Genomic DNA, 18,662 nt, shown 5'->3' with positions numbered 1-18,662 from the left:
TTAGGTACCAGGCAAAAACGTTCCTCTATAACCAAGCCTTTGGGCTTTAACTACCTGTGGCTTTTTAGAAGTGAGTGGGATGTTTTTAATGTCTTTCTCTTTCCTCTTGGTTTCAGTGTATCTATATGGAGTTATTGTCTGTTTGGTTGTAAGTTGCTTAGGGCAAGATAAAGTGACTGCAACTTTAATAAATTAATAAAAAATGTATTTTTTCGTTATAAGATGCCCCCATGTATAAGACAACACCTATTTTTTGAGCCCAAAATTAAGAAATAAAATTATTTACATATTTAGTTGCAACATTCCGTGTATAAGACGAGCCCCAATTTTAAACTTTAAAAAATTGGGGGGAAATATAGTCTTATACACAGAAAAATACAGTAAGTGGAATGTACCATAGGACCCACTCTGTTTCAGTTTTCTACAACCTGGTCCCCTCCTAATGTTGTTACATTGCAGCTCCCATTATCCTTGAAACAGTGGCCTTGTTGGCTGGGGCTGATGGGAGTTGTAGTCTAACAACATCAGGAGGGCACAAGAATGGGTAGGGCTGCCCTATTTCTCCCTTTCATTTGAACCAGGTGCAACCTCTGTAATGGGTGATGGATGGCTGTGGATGAATAAATTTGAAGCTCAGTTTAGACAAGGCAAATATGATAATGGAAGGTTCCGTTGAGATATTTGTGGAATTGACTGTTCCTGCTAGCAGGATTGTTTTACATGGCAGAGCCAGCCAGAAACCCAGGCAACCTCCTCAGGATCACTGGCAGGGCTGGATCTGCTGGAGGGTGATCATCCCTCTGCTCTTCCACATCTGAACCTCAGGTATGGGCAGGATTGAACCCTGAAATGCTTTGGCTGCTTCACCAGATGCTGCTGCTTCTTTGGTGATCACTTGCAGCCGAGTAGGATTGTCTTCCATGAATATGGTCTTAACAGCGTGTCCATAAGTGACTGTTGAGGCCAATTCTGGATCCGTACATCCTTCCATAGTCTGGACATAGGTTTCCAGGTGGGAGTTGATCACAGTGAAGATTTGCCAAACGTGCCTTCCTCTTAGCTCACAGCTGGAAGTCACAGAATTGACTGCTATGGTTATTGTTTAAGTGATTTCCATATTAAGCTTCTGAAAATGTATTGGCATTTATACTGAGACTTGTCAGGACAGAGTTAATCCACTGCTTTATAAGGAAAGGGTCACACTTTCCTGTTAGTGTGTGGAAATCTGACAGCTCTGATATTATGATTGGCATTGTGGTTGGAATGACTCAAGTTCAGGGCCAAGATAATCTGCAGTACAAATATAGTCACTTGCATAACTAACTCCATTGTGACTTCTGTGCTAACCCTGTGCTTACTCAGAACTGTAGTTGAGCAATGAGCAATAATACAGCTTTCAAACCAGCTATGGAATTATCTAGTAACAAGCATGTCTAGAGGAAATTGACTAACAAATGTAAAAAAATAAATAATAGGAAGCAGTTGTGAGTATCTCCTGAAAATATCTTCTTGAGGAGGTCTTCTCCAATAAAGTCTAACCTAAATAGTCAAGTCTCAATTATAAGTTAACTATTGCCTGAAGAAAATATTTGAACTCACTGCTCCTTTATTTTCCTTGTGGTTGGCCCAGGGCAATAATGAAAAGAACCTTTGCAATTACAGATTAGATAATGAGATATCCTTCCCCTTGTTCTTTCAAACACTCTGATATACATGACCTTAATGCAGGGGTAGCGCTTCAGCGTAAGAAAGCATGGAAGCTGTTTAGATTAGACAACAGCAGACATAGTTCGCTATATGGATCTTTGAAGTTGATGTTTAAGATAGAAGACCAACTGTCCTCTATGCCTACGTTAAATTACATGCAAAGAGGTGTTCTTTTTGGGTTAAAAGGCTGTAAACCTCCCATTGCCTTAAAGTCTGTCTCAGCGTGAACGAAGCAATACCTACCTGTTTCAGCTGGTATTCAATAACCAAATAATAAAGGTGGAAAAGATCTAGAGTGACTGTATACTGTTTTTTTAATTAGCTGATTAGTTTTGATGGTTTGCTTTCCTTGAACAGTTGCCTACCCAGAGCACTTAGGAAGTGGTACAATAAAAAGTAAAATATTTAAACAAAACTACATTTGATTCACTAATATAGCAATTACTTGGACGTCTTCAGTTGTAAAAAAGAAAGAAAGAAAGTTTGTTGGTGTTGCTTTTTGAAGTTGGGTGTGTGCGTGAGAGAGAGAATGCAGTACTGTATACCTATAAACAGTGCTTGAAAACAGCTTCTGTCAGAACACTTCCCATTAATTGGCTTTTAGGGAAACCAGTTATATTTTTATTTCTTAAAAATTGTCTGTGTTGCTTTCAAACAAACTCAGCTAACACCCTGGGTGCACCCTGTTTATTGTATTTCAGTTTGAATTCCATAGAATAATACAAGAAAATACAATATATAAGAAATAAAAGACACAATAAATATAGACTTAAAAATCAGTGTGAAATTTTAATGTGATGGGTGTGCCATCTCCCATCTTCAACTGTCTTCAACCACAAATCCAGACATGTCATGGACTGTCTGAATGAAGTTTGGACTTCTGGTGGTCCACAGACCACAGTTTGGGAACCCTTGGCTTGGATCAATGAAATACAGTGTGTCATTTTTCTCCGACTTGTAATCATGCATAAATTATAGTGGTCCATGCACAAAGGAGTGAGTAGAGTAATGCAATAATTGACGGGATTCTAGATTTTTTAAAAAATCATGGTGCATCCAGAGTATTTGCTGAGTTTGGTTGCATGCCAAACTTATAGTTTTCTATGAAATCATAACTAGAGTTGCTGAAAACCAAGAAATGGAAAGCAGCGGCGCAGCGTGGGTTGTCAGCACCCGGGGCAAGGCAAGTAATTTGCGCCCCTAACCCCTAACCTGCCGCCGCTGCCAGCTGCTTCTTGCTGCTGCTTGGGCTGGTTGGGTGTGTTTCTCTCCCGCGCTGAGCGCTGCGCTGGGCGGCTGCTGCACTGTCCCTCCCCCAGATAGTCCCTCCCTCGCTCTCTCTCCGCTCTGCAACGCACACCTGGCACCCTCCCCCTCCACAGTGGGCGGCGACCCGGCAGCTCGGATTGGATTCGCACAGCCAGCACTGTGAGAGAGAGAGAGTGAGCCAGGTAGGGGCAGAGAGCTGCGAGTGCGCCCCCCCAAATGTTGCGCCCAGTGCAGCTGGCACCCCTTGCACCCCCCACGCTACGCCACTGATGGAAAGGGTTCTGGCAGAAACTGCTTTCCAGCAATGTTTGCAGTTATACCGCAAATCTTCCTCCCCATCCTCTCATACACTATTAAGATGTCCTCAGTATTTTAGAAGAGGCTTATCTTTATCTTCCCATCTGCTTTCTATTTTGTCTGGCAGCTGACCCAATTAAATCACACCTAACAAGATGCTTGGCATTCTCTGAACTCCTGACCTCTGGACTTCACAGCTTTTGTAAAAATAGTTATTGTTGCAAGTTTGCTTTTTTCACAGGAGGCCAGTTTTAGGATTTGTATTTTTCTCTGATTCTGGATAGCTTAGTGGCCTGCATAATGTGCTTTCAATAGAACCATGGTGTGTGTTTTTTTAATTGTTCTCTATCAAAGCAAGGTGGGCATTTCCATGCGCTCTGGCTTCCATCACAGTGTTCCATTGTGCCAAAAGCAGTTTAGTCATGCTGGTCACATGACCTGGAAAGCTGTCTGTGGACAAATGCCGGCTCCCTTGGCCTGAAAGCAAGATGAGCGCTGCAACCCCATAGTCACCTTTGACTGGACTTAACCGTCCAGGGGTCCTTTACCTTTTTACCTTACCAACAATTGCCTGATCTTCTCAGAAGGCCTTGTCAAAGGAGGGAAACTCTAGAAAACAAAGTGATGTTTTTGTATGACAAATATTTTCCTATACATGGTGTGTGTGTGTGTGTGTGTGTGTGTGTGTGTGTGTGTGTGTGTGTCATTGGCAGCTGCAGAAACTCAGCTGCATCCTTACAAGATTGTTGTGCTTTTCTTTCCAGGCTGGTCACTGGAAGTGGTGGAACTGTGTAAGAAGTATAAGAATGATACAGTGGTTGCTATAGACTTAGCTGGCGATGAGTTGATAAATGCTGAGACCTACCCAGATCATCGGAAGGCTTATGAGGTTTGTTCAGATGATATGAGTAAGGAGCCAAAAGAACAGGATTAGGGGGAGCTGGGTAGTTCAAAGCCCTCAGTGCCTGCCTTAAGACTCCCATTCCAGGGTTTTATTATCATGCACTCATGTAAAACATGCTACATCTTTTTATTAAAATGGGACTGGTCTACAGGTACGAGAACCTAATCCCAACTGCTAGCAAACCTTCAGTCACAGACTGAGACTAGAGATAAGAAATGTCTGGCTAAAGCTTTCCAAATAGAAGGTTGGTGTAGTTACTCCTCTCTGTAAATTCACTCAGGTATAAATTAATATGCTTTTGCTGGATTTTTTTTTATCAACCATGTGAACAGTTATACATAGGGTTAGAGGGTATACAGGTGCTTCACCAGTTTTAGCCAAGGACTCTTGGGTGCCACCGACTGATGCTAGGCTCTTCTGTGAAAGACTTAAGACTCTTGGGGGTGCGAGAAATACATTTTCCTCCAGACTAAAAGCTTGTCCACGCTTACCCTTTTGCCCTAGTCTTTCTAGGCACAGATCCACGCTTAAAACCTCTTTGTCTGAGCATTTCCCACTGCCCTGCAACCTGCACAGCTTCCTCTGTTTTCCATGTTTTGCCGTTTCCTCCCATTAAGATTTAAAGAGTGGGTTTCTGCAGGCAAAACTTGGAGGGTGTGCGTGTGCGTGTGCTCAGACACAAAGATTTAAAGCACAGACCATGCCTAGAAAGAGTGGAGGAATGGTGCCATAACATGTAAAAGTGGGAAGGAGATAGGGAAGGAAATGTACTGCTGCTAGGCTTATTGAAAAATCTTGGTATCATTGTTACCTTCGGTTACAATAAAGTTATTCCACCAGCATTTGAAGACGTGCCCAAGAACTTTCAAGCAGTCTCCTGTTTTAATCTCCAAGGAGCTTTTTTGCATAGTTTAATTCCACATGTTTATGTTTTAATGGAATGGTTTTATTGTGTATTTTAACAATGCTGTAATTGTGTTTTTTATTGTGTTTTTTTATATTTTGTAAACCACTTTGAAGCCTATTTTGGCATTAAATGGTATTTTGCTACAAATTTTATCATGATTGTTGTGAAGCAAAAAGTGACAATCTTTAGTTTTACATGTATTTTAATAAAATAACAAATTTTCCTCTTCGGGAGAAATACCAATTTTAAGCAGATTTTTCTATTGTGCATATTCCAGTTTTTAGCAGCTCTGCTTAGACTACAGCCAAAGAAAGATAAGGTACCAAATGCTACCTTGAGAAATTCTATGGATCTCTAGCATTTGCCAGTCAGTTTTTATTCTCTTCCTTGTGTTTCCTTTTATTCAGGAAGCTGAAAGATATGGCATTCATCGAACTGTTCATGCTGGTGAGGTTGGGCCACCCAAGGTTGTCAAGGAGGTAAGAAGTTATACTGCAGAACCAAAAAAAAAAAAAAGAAGGATGTTGTGTCATTGGAAAAGCTGACAATTGACACTGAATATACAGCAAACTGTAGAATGTACAATCTGAACAATGGGGGAGAGGGAGAAAGGAGAGCTCTGTTGTGACTGATAGGTCAAGTTTGTAATCAGAGGGGACAATTTTACCTAGACTCTCCATTTCCAGCGTCTTGAGGGTGGAAAGTGAATCCTATTTAGTTCTTTCTCCCTTCCATTCAACTTTAAAGGTGCCTAGTTCAAAAATTGCTAGACCGATTTGTGTGCAATTTTGATACTTTTACCTAGAGCCACCTCTCATATCTGCAATTTTCAGACCACAGGATGCTAAGGGAGACTAAATGATTCCTCTCTTTTTTGTTACACACACCCCAAACTGTAAGAGCTGCCCTTGCAAGAAGACTTCTGCAGCTACCCTTCTGAGATTTGGTGGGATTCGTCTCCTCACAAGGGGCAAACATGCATGTATGTTTCATCTAATTCTTACAAAAAATCAAAACAGTTATAAACTGTTCCTTTTTAAAAAAAAAAAGCCACCATTGTGTGGTGTAATTTCGCAGGAGTAATCCACTCAGGAGAGGCAAACAGAGCTGCACCCACTTCTGTAAAAAGACAAAAAAAGTTATACCAGGTGTTTAATGTCTGTCTTCCACCCACCTCTCGAATTTGATTGTGATTTAAGTGCAAGCTACATAGCTTAATCTTTCAGGTAAGAAAACTATTGCTATTTGCAAAAGACAGTGCATTGGAGATCATAAAGAGAGGAACGAATGTGTGAGCCCAATGCTTGTTCATGTAATGACAAACTAAACCATACTCTCCCACTTTTTTAAATATTACAATCCAAGGGTTTTGGGGGGTCTCCAGAAGGCCTGTGCCATACATAGTATGGCTGTGTTTCTAAATAAGCTTTTAGCAGATTGTGATAAGTATACCTTATATAATAGGAGTAATAGCTCAAAACAATTTATAGAGCTGCTCTCACTTTAATGCTGTGGGCTGTACTTATCGTGAACTGTGCAATCGAGAGTAACCTAATTAGCAAAAAGTTGATTCTACATTCCCACCACCCCCTGTCTTTCATTATAGGCAGTCAACATCCTAAAGGCAGAGCGAATTGGCCATGGCTACCATGTCTTGGAAGATGAAAGTCTATATAAACGGCTGTTGAAAGAAAATATGCATTTCGAGGTAATGGAATGTCTTTCAAGTCTCCAACTCTGTTACGTGAACCAGATAATAGCTGCAGTTGATATTAACAGAGGAAGCTGCCTTGTATCAAGGCAGACCATTAGTCCATCCAGCTCAGTATATTCTCCCTTCACTGACAGCCACTGCCCAGCATTTCTGAGTTATGAACATAGGTATTTTAAAGGGGATGTGTACTGATTCTGTTTTGTTTTTTATATAAATATACAGATCTGCCCTTGGTCTAGTCACCTCACTAGTGCATGCCAAACCAGCTTCAGTAAGCATCCATTAGTAAGGTAAGGATTTGGGTTGGGGTTTTTTTTTATATAATTATTCTGACATTACTTCTCACTTATTGGATCAAAATCACTACCCAGTTATCAGCTCAAATCCTAATACTGAGGCGAGCCATGAGGTTTAAACCTCCCGGTTTGCCATCTAATAATAATAATAATTTTATTATTTATATACTGCCCATCTGGCTGGGTTTTCGCAGCTGCTCTGGGTGGCTTACAGCATATATAGCAACATAATAAAACATCAAGCATTTAAAACTTCCTGATACAGGGCTACTTTCAGAAGTCTTCTAAAAGTTGTGTAGTCCTTTATCTCCTTGGCATCTGAAGGAAGGCTGTTCCACAGGGAGGGTGCCACTTCTGAGAAAGCCGTCTGCCTTCTAGAGCATTCAGTTAGCACTTTATCTAATTTGTCTTTTCTATAACAAAGAAAAGTAACTCAGTATGACAAGAAAATATTCAACAATATACATTGGATCTTATATTATTCTTAAGATCTGAGAAAACTTAATATGATTTGATGTATGATAAAACATTCACAACCTGCAGCACTGCATCTGTGCATGCGCGGGTTGCGATTGAGCGCTTCTGCGCAAGCGCCGAAACCCGGAAGTAACCCGTTCCGGTACTTCTGGGTTCGGTGCGATGCGCAACCTTGAAATCGCGCAACCCAATGCGTCTGTAACCCAAGGTATGACTGTACAGTGAAAAATAAATAAAAAGTATATTTGGTGTTTGGACTGTACTTTAATGGAAATTGTCTAGGAGGTTCAATACAAGTGGGATAGAAAACAGGCTTCACTATATTTTTCCCCATGAGGAAAATGCAAATTATACTCTTAAAAAAAACCTGATGTTCTTTCAATTCTGCTTTTTTCAGGTTTATGAAAGATGAAGCAAATTATTCCTTGAACACGGATGATCCACTCATTTTCAACTCCACAGTTAACACGGATTACAAAATAGCTCGTGATTGCATGGGCTTCACTGAGGAAGAATTCAAGAGGCTGGTAAATTGGTTTCGGTTTTTTGCATTGGTTGTGCTTGATCCTAAACATCTTTGCTTTGAAAAAATAGCTTACTTCCAAGTAAGCTGTGCTTCGATCTGCAGCCAAAGTAAATCTTCTCAAAGTTACTTCTCCAAAACAGAAATGGCCTTATAGGAGCTCACCATAGTGGGCATAGAACCACATCTGCAGCCTGTCCATTTCCGTGAATTGTACCCCACACCTGCACCAAATCACAACTCTAGTTTGTAGAGGTATGGTGAGATTCTTAACTGCCATATAGACAGGCGCAGTAGTCAGCTCACCACATAATTATAAGACCAATGCAGAAAGGTTACTGCTTTGTAAATGGACATCTTAATTCACAATCTGTATCTGCATATGTTCATAAACTTTGTCATTGTGTAAAGCACTGATGCACTTCAACCCATGCTCTGACTGATAGATTTAGCTCCTTACTTCAGATAAAAAAATAACCAGGAAGTGGAGTGCTTCTTAACTCATTAAGGAGTTGTTGAGAAGAGTAATTCTATATAAACTCATTCAAGTGCTTATTACAGGACACAGTGTTCTTTATTGCAGCCATTGGCCTCCTCCCCACTTCATAGCTGGAGTGTTTCCTCACCCATTCTTGAAACCATTTTTAGCTGAATTTCTACGTACCCACCCATTCAGCCCTTCCTTCTTTTCCAGAACTGTCAGTTCTTTGCTTAGTCATTTTTTAAAAAATGGGCACATATCTGCCCATTCACCCCAAGAGCCTTGTTGACTTGGTATGTGGGAGCCTGGATATAATTGTTTATTTTAAATACTGTGCCCATAAAAAGGAAAAACCAAGTAGGAAGAAAGCATGTGGATATGCAGAAAATATATTAGTGTTTGACTTATGAAAACAAAGGCACAAGGCATACAAATGGAGACAAGTGCTCAGTTTCACTACAAGCCAGGAAAAACAATCTCCATTTACAATCTCTCTGGAGAAATGTTGACTCATCTTGGCAGGCACATTACATGTCAGGAAGAAAGAGAGTGCTGAGTCACCACATCATTTAGCCAACAAGCCAGCATATGACATGTTATTTATGTAGCAGCACTACCAACATATCTGGCACTTTACAAAAAATGAGGTGATAGTTTCTTGCTTCCAGAGATCAGCAGTTAAACTGCTTCTGGAAGTCAAAACACAGAACCATCTATTGCTTGCATTGCTGCGCTCTCAGAGCAGTATTTTAGTTTTGAACAATAAGCCCACAAGGCTCCAACGTTTGTGCATCACCATGGTTTGCTGCCAGTGGTTCACACCAGCCTGACAGGTAAGGAGTTTTGGGGGACGAAGGCCACTAACAGGGCACCTCATAGTGTAGTCTGCTTCTCTCACCTACAAAGACTAACCAGGAGATGTGGCAGGTACCACCCAGCCCTTTAAAGAGGTTGAAATGTGAGCCCTTACCGCTAAGGGTCCCCCCATGAGGACAGGTTGGAAGTCCACTTGTTCCTGTCTGGGATCCCTGCATAATGCCCCAGACCAGAAGTCATTTTGACACAGACAGTAATATGAGAACAAAAGAGAAGTATAAACCTTTGTAGTTGCAATGAGGAAGGTATTAAAAACTCTGAACCTTAACACTGACAACTGAGACATGTCCCATAGCATAGGAATGACCAGTAAAGGCATAAAATTGGTCAGGCAAGGAAAACATTTGTTTGATTTTTAATGGGTCCTTAATTTATGAGCCAATGCATTTTCTCCATCCCATCAGGGAGCAGGGCTGTACTGCTTTGTCACACAGCTTTCCCCTGCCGCAGCCCTGACATCCGTATATTAGGCATGGACAACTGAAGGGAGAGAACCATGTGGATTTCTGCACACTTAGGTTTCCCTTGGAGCTGGAGCCCTCTTTTGGTGGCTGTGATGGTGGGCCGCTGGAATGAGAAGTGGGCCAAGTGATTGAAACTTTGATTTTCCCACCAGGAACCTTTCTGATTTCTAATACTCCATGCCTTGAGTGTGATCGTGATTACGGAAGCTTTGTAGTAGTGGTAGAAAAATCTGGTAATAATAATTTGCATGCTGGAGGTCCCAGCTTTAATCCCTGGAATCTCTACTTAAAAGTTCTGTGGTAGGAGCAGCACTGGGGAAATGCTACCTTTGATTCCATAGAGCCCTCACTAGTCCTGATAGATAGATGGATCATTGCTCTCACTTGGCTTAACACAGTGTTGCATCAACTGATTACCAGATCTCTGGAATATGACTGTGTGTGCTTCCTAAAGTGCTCCACTTTGCATGTCTAGTCAGGAGTAGCGGGACTTAATCCTAGCTAAGTGATCAAAGCCTAGAGACAGTCTTAAAAACAAAGGCTGTCATTTCCCCACTTAACAAAAAGCTGAAAAGGTAGGGTTGGAAACTGCATCCATTACTTTCACTTAGACTTCGCTAGTAATGCATACTAAGACACTAGCAGAATATTATACTTGCTGAGCTTCACTTCTGTGTTTGTTCCAATTTTCGCAGAACATAAATGCTGCCAAGTCTAGCTTCTTGCCAGAGAAAGAAAAAAAGGAGCTTCTCTACAAGCTGTATGAAGCCTATGGGATGGTACAAAGCACAGAGTTCTGATCCATATGATGCCGTCTACTCGTGACCTCTTTTCCTGACAACTTGATGGTAGTCAGAGACCTCCATTTTGTTTCTTTGAAGACAACGCACAAACTTAGTACTGTGTTACTATCTTGTTTATTATTACCATCCACAGAGTGGGGGCATACAGTATATATAAAGAACAGTATTCCTACAATGTTTGTGTTATATTTGCCTAGAGCACCCAGATCCCATAAATAAGATGGGTGCTATGAGTTTACATGTTTGTTTTTTTAGGCTAAAGATAATAATCTTTTCAGAGACTGGAAAGTTTGGAGGAGGGGTTGCTTCTTGTAATGGCTGAATTTACCTCTGTTTACCAAAGTGGAAGCAGGTTTTAGAGACTGGATTATTTCAAGAACCTAGTTGACCAGAAGCAACAGAGAGACAAAAGAATCTGTATATACATTGGGAAGCAAAGCATCTCTCAAACCTTTTCCTCTCTCTCTTGAAAGCTATAACTTATCTCTGGCCTTACTGAGATTTCTCTGTAATTTGTCTTCTGTATGCCCATACACTTGAAACAGAGAGAATCACAACTGAGTTTTTTCAGATGCTTAACATCTTTTAGTGGGGAATCTCTGATAGAAATGAGTATTTTACTTTATCCCTGGTTGTCTGATTGTTTGACACAGTCATAGGCTGGGTTTATTCCTTTCTTGATTCTGCTTGGCCTTAATACCAACTGAATGTTCATTTAAATGTCATCAAATTCTTTGGAGCTAATACTTAAAGAATAGTGGTTCTGATCCAAGGATTGTTGAGTGCACCTGGAAGATATTTCAAAAATGCTAGGAGCGTGCATCACTATCCAGAAGACAGTGTCAATGGTGATCACCTTGAATGCCTCTTCTGAGTCACATGCATCTGATCTGTGCATATAGGTCCCAATATAGCAAGGGATCGCTGCCGAATTGGGGCAAATTACTGTAGTCCAGATTCAGCATTATGCCTTTCCCCAAATCAGACTTGTCCAAGATGTCTTAAGCTGTGTATGTTCAAAGAACAACACAGCACTTTAAAAAGGATTGATTTGCAAAAGAAGCAAACTCCTTTATTCCAGTACACTTGCTTTGTCTGCTGCCTGCACTATTGGAACTGCTGCCCTTTCTAACTAGCATTTTTGACTAAGCTCTGTTTTATATAGCATAATGTTTTTTTCTTGTCTGTTACCAACAGTGTGGTAAATTTAGCTAATGGTGCTAAGTTATCTGGTAGATTTTCAACTGCCTGGTACACAAACCAGTTAGGCTGAACTTCTGGAATTGAACTTCATGGTCTTTTGATGCTTGTTCCCCCCGCCCCCCGCTCCATGGGACTGATTTGACTTATGCAAATACTTTGGTTTAACCAAGTTATGGTCAGTCTGTAAGTAAATACCTTAAAAACCACATGTCAGTTGTCTTTTGCAGAAATAGAAAATATAATATCCAAATCAAAGTAATACTGCATCAGCACCATGCCAGGAGGCCTCATCTCACATACATTTGTGGGATTTCTTCTAGTGATTATAATGTTCTATTTTGCACCTTTTAGAAATACTCATTTGTTGGAGAATCTTTTAAAAATATGCACAAAGTCTCCATGTATCTGAGCAGATCCTTTTGTCCTTGTGTTTCATTATAAGGAACCTGGAAATCTTGTACTTGCAAGGATAAGACTAATGTACTACAGAATTTGTCTCCTAGACTCACAGAAATCTTCCATTCTGGAACTTGAAACTCCCAAATACATGTGCTTTGATCTGAACTTCTATTCTTTCCGTGAATAGAACTGAGTTCATAGAACAGGGATTTCTTAATTCTCCCTTCCCTTTGCATATCTGCTCCTAGGGACAGGGGAGCCTTGGATGTGTTGTGAGATACGTTGTGGGGCTGCAGATGGAGGAAGGAGTTGGCAAGATTTGCTCCCCTCTTAAATGAACAGAGCAGCATTTAAAGTGGATCTTTTAAATTATGTAATTTTATCAGATTTCTAGAAAAGTGAACAGCATTTGTGAACCTTTAAAGATGCCTCAAGGTGCTTTCAGTAGTAGAGCATGAATAGTTTGTGCAGTGGCTCAGCATATGTTAAAATACCCAGGTTTTATTTATTTTACCTTTGTGCTTCATTCATAAGGAATAGTTGTTGAGGGCACAAACAGATACTCTAGCAAAAGTGCATCTGCTGCAACCACATGTTTAGCTCCCCTTCCATAATGTTTGATAGAACTTACTGATTTGATCATGACACACCATGTTTCTGCCTCCTTCCAAGCGGCAGCCAACAACATGAAGTGGCATTGTGACATCAGAATGCAGTTGAGTTCTTCTAGATGTCGTGGACAGGAGGATGGTGCCTAAAACCTCAGTTACCATTTTCAGTAACAGCTGTGCACTTAATATAAATCTGGCTTGGTCCATAGACACATGTCTTCAGCCACACAAAAGTGAATTCACACAATCGTGTTTTTTTTCTATTGACAGAGCAGGATTTCTTATCTTAGTTTAACATTTCTGGACTGACGTACTTGCTGGCGCACAATCTGAATGTGTATCAAACTGTTCACAACAAATGGAGGCTTATTGTAGGCTTCTACCCTGAGCTGAAAATGAGACTGAGGCCCTTTATAAAACGAACATATCTTTATGCTTTTTTAAAAAAGGAAAAGAATCTATATCAAGGAGCTGGACTTGCTTTAAACACTGTTTCTTTGTGAAAGGAAAGCTCTTCACAGAGCTCTTTGTCTGTTTGAGCTTATCACCAAGTAGCTCTTGAGATTGCTGGGACTAGTGGTCCTTTTTTGTCTTAAGTGTGGCCGTGAAGTGTTAGTTTTGTAGGACATAGGACATAGGAATGACACACATCTTTGCTTTCATCACAATGCAAGCAGGGCTTATTCCTATCAGGTGTATCTAGCACCAGAGATAACAAGGGGTACAGGCGAACCTGAGTCTGCATGACCCAGAGCCTGTCTATCACTGTATTTCTGATGCTGTACTACTAATTCTTCTATATAATAGTGATATAGGCTTAGGTTTACAATGTTTTTAAAAGTTCATAAACACAGTTGAGGAAATCATACAATGCCATATTTCGGTGGTTATATAGGCTGGTATTACAAAGCTTCAGACACCAAAAATATGCCTCTGATGAATGGCTTTGACGTCACTGGTTCGCATGTGAAAAGGAGACAGCCTTGCATAGCGCTTGTCTCCAAAAATAAGTTCTGAATGTAAACTATAATGTCTTATGTATAACCAGGAATATATATATAGGAATTATTTTGTTATTTTTATAATGTCAATGAAAAGTTATCCTTATAAATTTTTCTTATGTTGTTCACATCCTGAAGAACAAAGGAGAATTTTTATTTTGGTTTAATGAAATAAATTCCATTTTAACTATATGCATATGTCACTGTTGTTGTTGATTTCAAGCCCAAGTCTGCAAGATGTGATTCAATTAAAAAACAAAACTAGAAATGTTGTGCTTTTATCTCAAAGGCAGGTACTGTCACTTGGTGGAACAAGGGGATGGAGGGATGTCCAGTTGGATTCCACCTGGACTGCAGTAGCTATGAAACCTGTTATTAGATAGATAGATAGATAGATAGATAGATAGATAGATAGATAGATAGATTATCTTAAGAAATATTGTAAAATCATTGAATGTTAAGATGATGCTGATTCTGAAATTAAGGGGTTGCTAGCTGTAATCATTATGTAATATGGAAAGAATTGTTAAGAAGTTTAATCTAAACTAAGGGAAGGATTTGTTGAAGACAAACTAATTAGAGATTGGAATGCAGTAAGGAGAGGTATGAGGAGGTCGGGAAAGTTATTTTCACGAATATAAGGGAATGAAATTATACATGTGATTTTTGTTTGTTTTTATTTTTGATTTTCTTTTTTCTTTTTATACTTTTTATGTCTTTTTTGTGTGATTTTTGTGTTTTATAAAACTTGTGAAAATGTTAATAAATATCTTATTAAAAAAGAAACCTGTTAGGGCACCTGGATGGGCAAAATTAACTGTAATGAAGGAACTGTGGGCTAGACATCCGCTTAAGAGTGCCAATGCGTGGCTACATAACACAGAAGAAACGAGAACTTGTATTACTGTTCTTCATGTTTCTCAAGGCCAAATTAGATGTGACACCCAATTGCATGCCTCTTCCCCAGCAGCTGGCTGTTGCAGCTGCTTCTTTTTAAAAAATAGAAATTAAAAGCTGTGAGTTTGAGTATAGGAAAGCAACTGAGGGAGGGAAGAAAGAAAAGGGTTAAGCAGCGCTGCACACACTGTTTCCATGTCATTCTTCCACAACTACAGACTCTCGGGGATTCTTTTTACTTAGAAAGAAACCATAGGTGGATAGCCCTGGCATTTCCAGTGAAAAAGCAGGTGGTGAGGAAGATCCTTCATTGCCTGAGGTCCTAATGGGAGCTGCCATTTCTCTCCCCACACCCCAAAAGAATGATCCTGGGAAGATGCTATATCATGATGTGGTATCATTTCCCTGGGGCATAAACTCCCAACCGAAATGCCAGGCTGCTAAGCCACTGCTTGAAGCAACGGTGAAACTTTGCTTTTTGTTTCTTAAAAATAAATAAATGGGCCACCTCATATTTAATGTAAGCTCAGCCCTGCCTTAAGTTTTGTTTTGTTTTGTTTTTTGCCTGCCCCACTCCCCAATCACTGATACCATCTAACTTTCACCAGGGAATGAAGGGTCCTATGAAAGATGAGTGGGATATTTGGTCCAGCCTTCGTATAAGGCAACTTCCTTTGTTCCCATCTAGATTGGCCTGAAATAATCCCATCGGTTTTGGAATTTGCTTTGAATCTTTTGTCCAAAAAGGACATCAGTCAAAGGGAAACATCTTACAAGGGGGACCAAGTGGTTGCCAATAGACAGAGCAGATAAAACTTAGAAGAGTTTGAATGGTCACTGCATCACCAAATATTCCAGCAGGTAACACAGTACTTTGGAAAGCCAATGTAATTCAGGCCTACAGACAAGTTATTGACAACAGACTGCCTTGGAATGTGGTGGATTCTCCATTGGAGGCTTTTAAGGAAAGGTTGGATGGTCATCCTTCATGTATGCTCTAGTTGAGATTCCTGCATTGCAGGGAATTGGACTAAATAACCCTCAAGGTCCCTTCCCGCTCTACAGTTCTATGATTCTATTAAGTCTGAAACTGAATATTCACATCTTTCTATATAGCTACATATGCAAGATCCATCAACTTTTGGTTGCCAACTTATATAGTAAGGAACTAGGAAATACTATATAATCCGGATATAATAAATGGCTGCATGTCATTCAGTGGGAAATGCCTTTGGAAAACAGGATGTTACATGATTTAAAAGAGCATGATATTTCAGTACCATTGGCAAATGTTCTTCATATGTTAACTCCTCACTCAAACTTCATGCTGAAGTAGCTTGGAACCAGCTCACAGGGGATTTGGCTAAATATAATACTTAACCCAGGCATACTTAACAGGCTAGAAGTACTATGTTTAGCATGTCTCCTGCGATATCACAGTTACTAGTGAATAACCTACTGTCCCTCTTTTTCCCCATTGTGGGTTTGCATAGGAGACTGAAACAGGAAAACTCATTTTGCTGAACAGGGTAATTGCTGTTGGTTATGTCCCAGAAAGCTCTTCCTTATTGACACCACCCTCTAACTCTTCACCCCAATTAAAGGGCAAGGAGAAAGGGCAGAGACTGGTTTCTTATTGAAAGAAGTAACACAAAGCCTCTTGGCTTTCTGGAAGGAGGAGGAATGACTGGCATGTTACTGAGAGAGATTGGATTGAGTAGGCAGTTGTATTAGATGATCTAATAGTCCCACTCCAACTCTTGAGTCATGGAAGAATTGAGGTAGATCAGGTATAGGCAAACTCGGCCCTCCCTATGTTTTGGGACTACAACTCCCATGATCCCTAGCTAATAGGACCAGTGGTCAGGGATGATGGGAATTGTAGTCCCCAAACATCTGGAGGGCCGAGTTTGCCTATGCCTGAGGTAGATAGCCTGATCTGACTTCTTCAGGAAGTAGGTCTGAAGAGCTGACACAAATAGCGTTGGCAATAGATAAAGTTACATAAATGAATTACTGGTCAATTAAAAATTAACACATCGCTGGTATCCACCCAAGTGTTTTTAAAGCATATGTTAATTGGTAATCTTCTAACAGAAATGTGTCATTTGGCCTAATGTACTAGAGGACTGGACAGCTGCCAATGTAACACCAGTTTTACAGTGGATCTGGAGGGTGGTGTGTGTGTGTGTGTGTGTGTGTGTGTGTGTGTGTGTGTGTAAAACATTACATACCCAGTAACTTAATGTCTAAATTACTGGAAGATATGAAAGAAAAAAATTATCAAGCATTTAGGAGAATGTGCCTTGCTGACGAAGAATCAGCAAGGCTTCCGCAACGGTAAGTCCAGCCAGTCTCAGTAAACCTTTACAATTATTTTGAGTGGGTTCATATGGATAGGAGTGAGCCAGTAGACTGTGTGTATTTGACACTGTGTACAGTTTGGGTCTTAGCTCAAAATAATGTAGAAATAATTTCTTATGCTGATGACACCCAACTCTATCTGTTGATGGATGGCCATCCTGACTTGGCCCCAGACACACTGACCAGATGTTTGGAAGCTGTGGCTGGATGGTTACGTGGGAGCCGGTTGAAGCTAAATCCTTCGAAGACAGAGGTCCTGTGGCTGGGACGGGACGATATGGGATTGGGGGGGGCAACTCCCATCTCTTGCGGGGTGCAATTAGTGCCAGCACCGTCCGTTAAGAGTTTGGGTGTAATCTTCAACACCTCCCTTTCCATGGAGGCGCAGATTGCAGCTATAACAAAGGCGGCATTTTTTCATCTCTGCCAGGCTAAGCAGTTGGCTCCTTACCTCTCTCGCCCTGACCTAGCCACTGTGATCCATGCGACGGTCACCTCCAGACTGGATTATTGTAACTCGCTCTACGTGGGGCTGCCCTTGAGACTGACCCAGAAACTCCAGTGGGTGCAGAATGCTGCAGCGAGACTCCTTACGGGGTCCTCACTGCGAGATCACATTCACCCGGTGCTATACCAGCTGCACTGGCTCCCGGTGGAGTACAGGATCAGGTTTAAGGTGCTGGTTTTAACCTTTAAAGCCCTATACGGCCTAGGACCCTCGTACCTACGTAACCGCCTCTCCTGGTATGCCCCACAGAGAAACTTACGGCCTTCAAATAAAAACATCTTGAAGGTCCCAGGCCACAGAGAAGTTAGGCTGGCCTCAACTAGAGCCAGGGCTTTTTCGGCTGTGGCTCCGATCTGGTGGAACGCTCTGTCACTAGAGACTAGGGCCCTGCGGGACTTGATATCTTTCCGCAGGGCCTGCAAGACAGAGCTGTTCCACCAGGCCTTTGGCCAGGGCACAGCCTGACTCCCTCCCTCGGCAATCTTCATGGAGCTCTGGCACAATGGTTGCCAGTGCAGTGGCTTGATTTGAATCAATTTTATAATGAATGATTTTAGAGTGTTGTTTGTGCTGTACTTTTGTACTATTTTATTGTTGTTAGCCGCCCTGAGCCCGGCTTCGGCTGGGGAGGGCGGGATATAAATAAAATTTATTATTATTATTATCATCATCATCATCATCATCATTATCATTATCATTATTATTATTATTATTATTAAATTCATAACTGTAAACATCTCCTTTTATCCCATCCCTTAACAACAGCCATATTTGTCAGATTTTCTGTGTTTTCTTTTTTGTGTGAATGAATGTTGTCCTGTTGACCCCCCCTTTTCCATTTTTTTCTCTTCTGCTCCCTTTCCTCCTTTTATCCCCACCCCAACCCTGTTCCTGTGTTACATATGGCAATGGTGTTTTCTTTGAGAACTGTAAATTTGAAAACTTAATATATATTTTTAGA

The 18,662-nt window shown here is 40.8% G+C and overlaps 1 protein-coding gene across 2 annotated transcripts in view; it reads left to right on the top strand.

Moving 5' to 3' along the window:
- The window catches only part of ADA (adenosine deaminase), a 30,853-nt gene extending 16,729 nt beyond the window's left edge, over nt 1–14,124 (top strand). For both annotated transcript variants that reach the window (XM_083746310.1, XM_083746311.1), the window contains exons 6-11: nt 4,038–4,162; nt 5,492–5,563; nt 6,691–6,792; nt 7,021–7,088; nt 7,969–8,098; nt 10,611–14,124. In XM_083746310.1, the coding sequence (XP_083602436.1) occupies nt 4,038–4,162; nt 5,492–5,563; nt 6,691–6,792; nt 7,021–7,088; nt 7,969–8,098; nt 10,611–10,715 (602 nt within the window). In that variant the 3' untranslated portion in view covers nt 10,716–14,124. The remainder of the gene's footprint in view (nt 1–4,037; nt 4,163–5,491; nt 5,564–6,690; nt 6,793–7,020; nt 7,089–7,968; nt 8,099–10,610) is intronic.
- The last annotated feature ends 4,538 nt before the right edge of the window (nt 14,125–18,662 follow it).

This window comes from Podarcis gaigeae, assembly GCF_964106915.1.
Source record: "Podarcis gaigeae genome assembly, chromosome: 6".
Lineage (NCBI taxonomy): Eukaryota > Metazoa > Chordata > Lepidosauria > Squamata > Lacertidae > Podarcis > Podarcis gaigeae.
The sequence above is the reverse complement of the archived record's forward strand: the minus strand, read 5'-3'. Positions and strand labels throughout refer to the sequence as shown.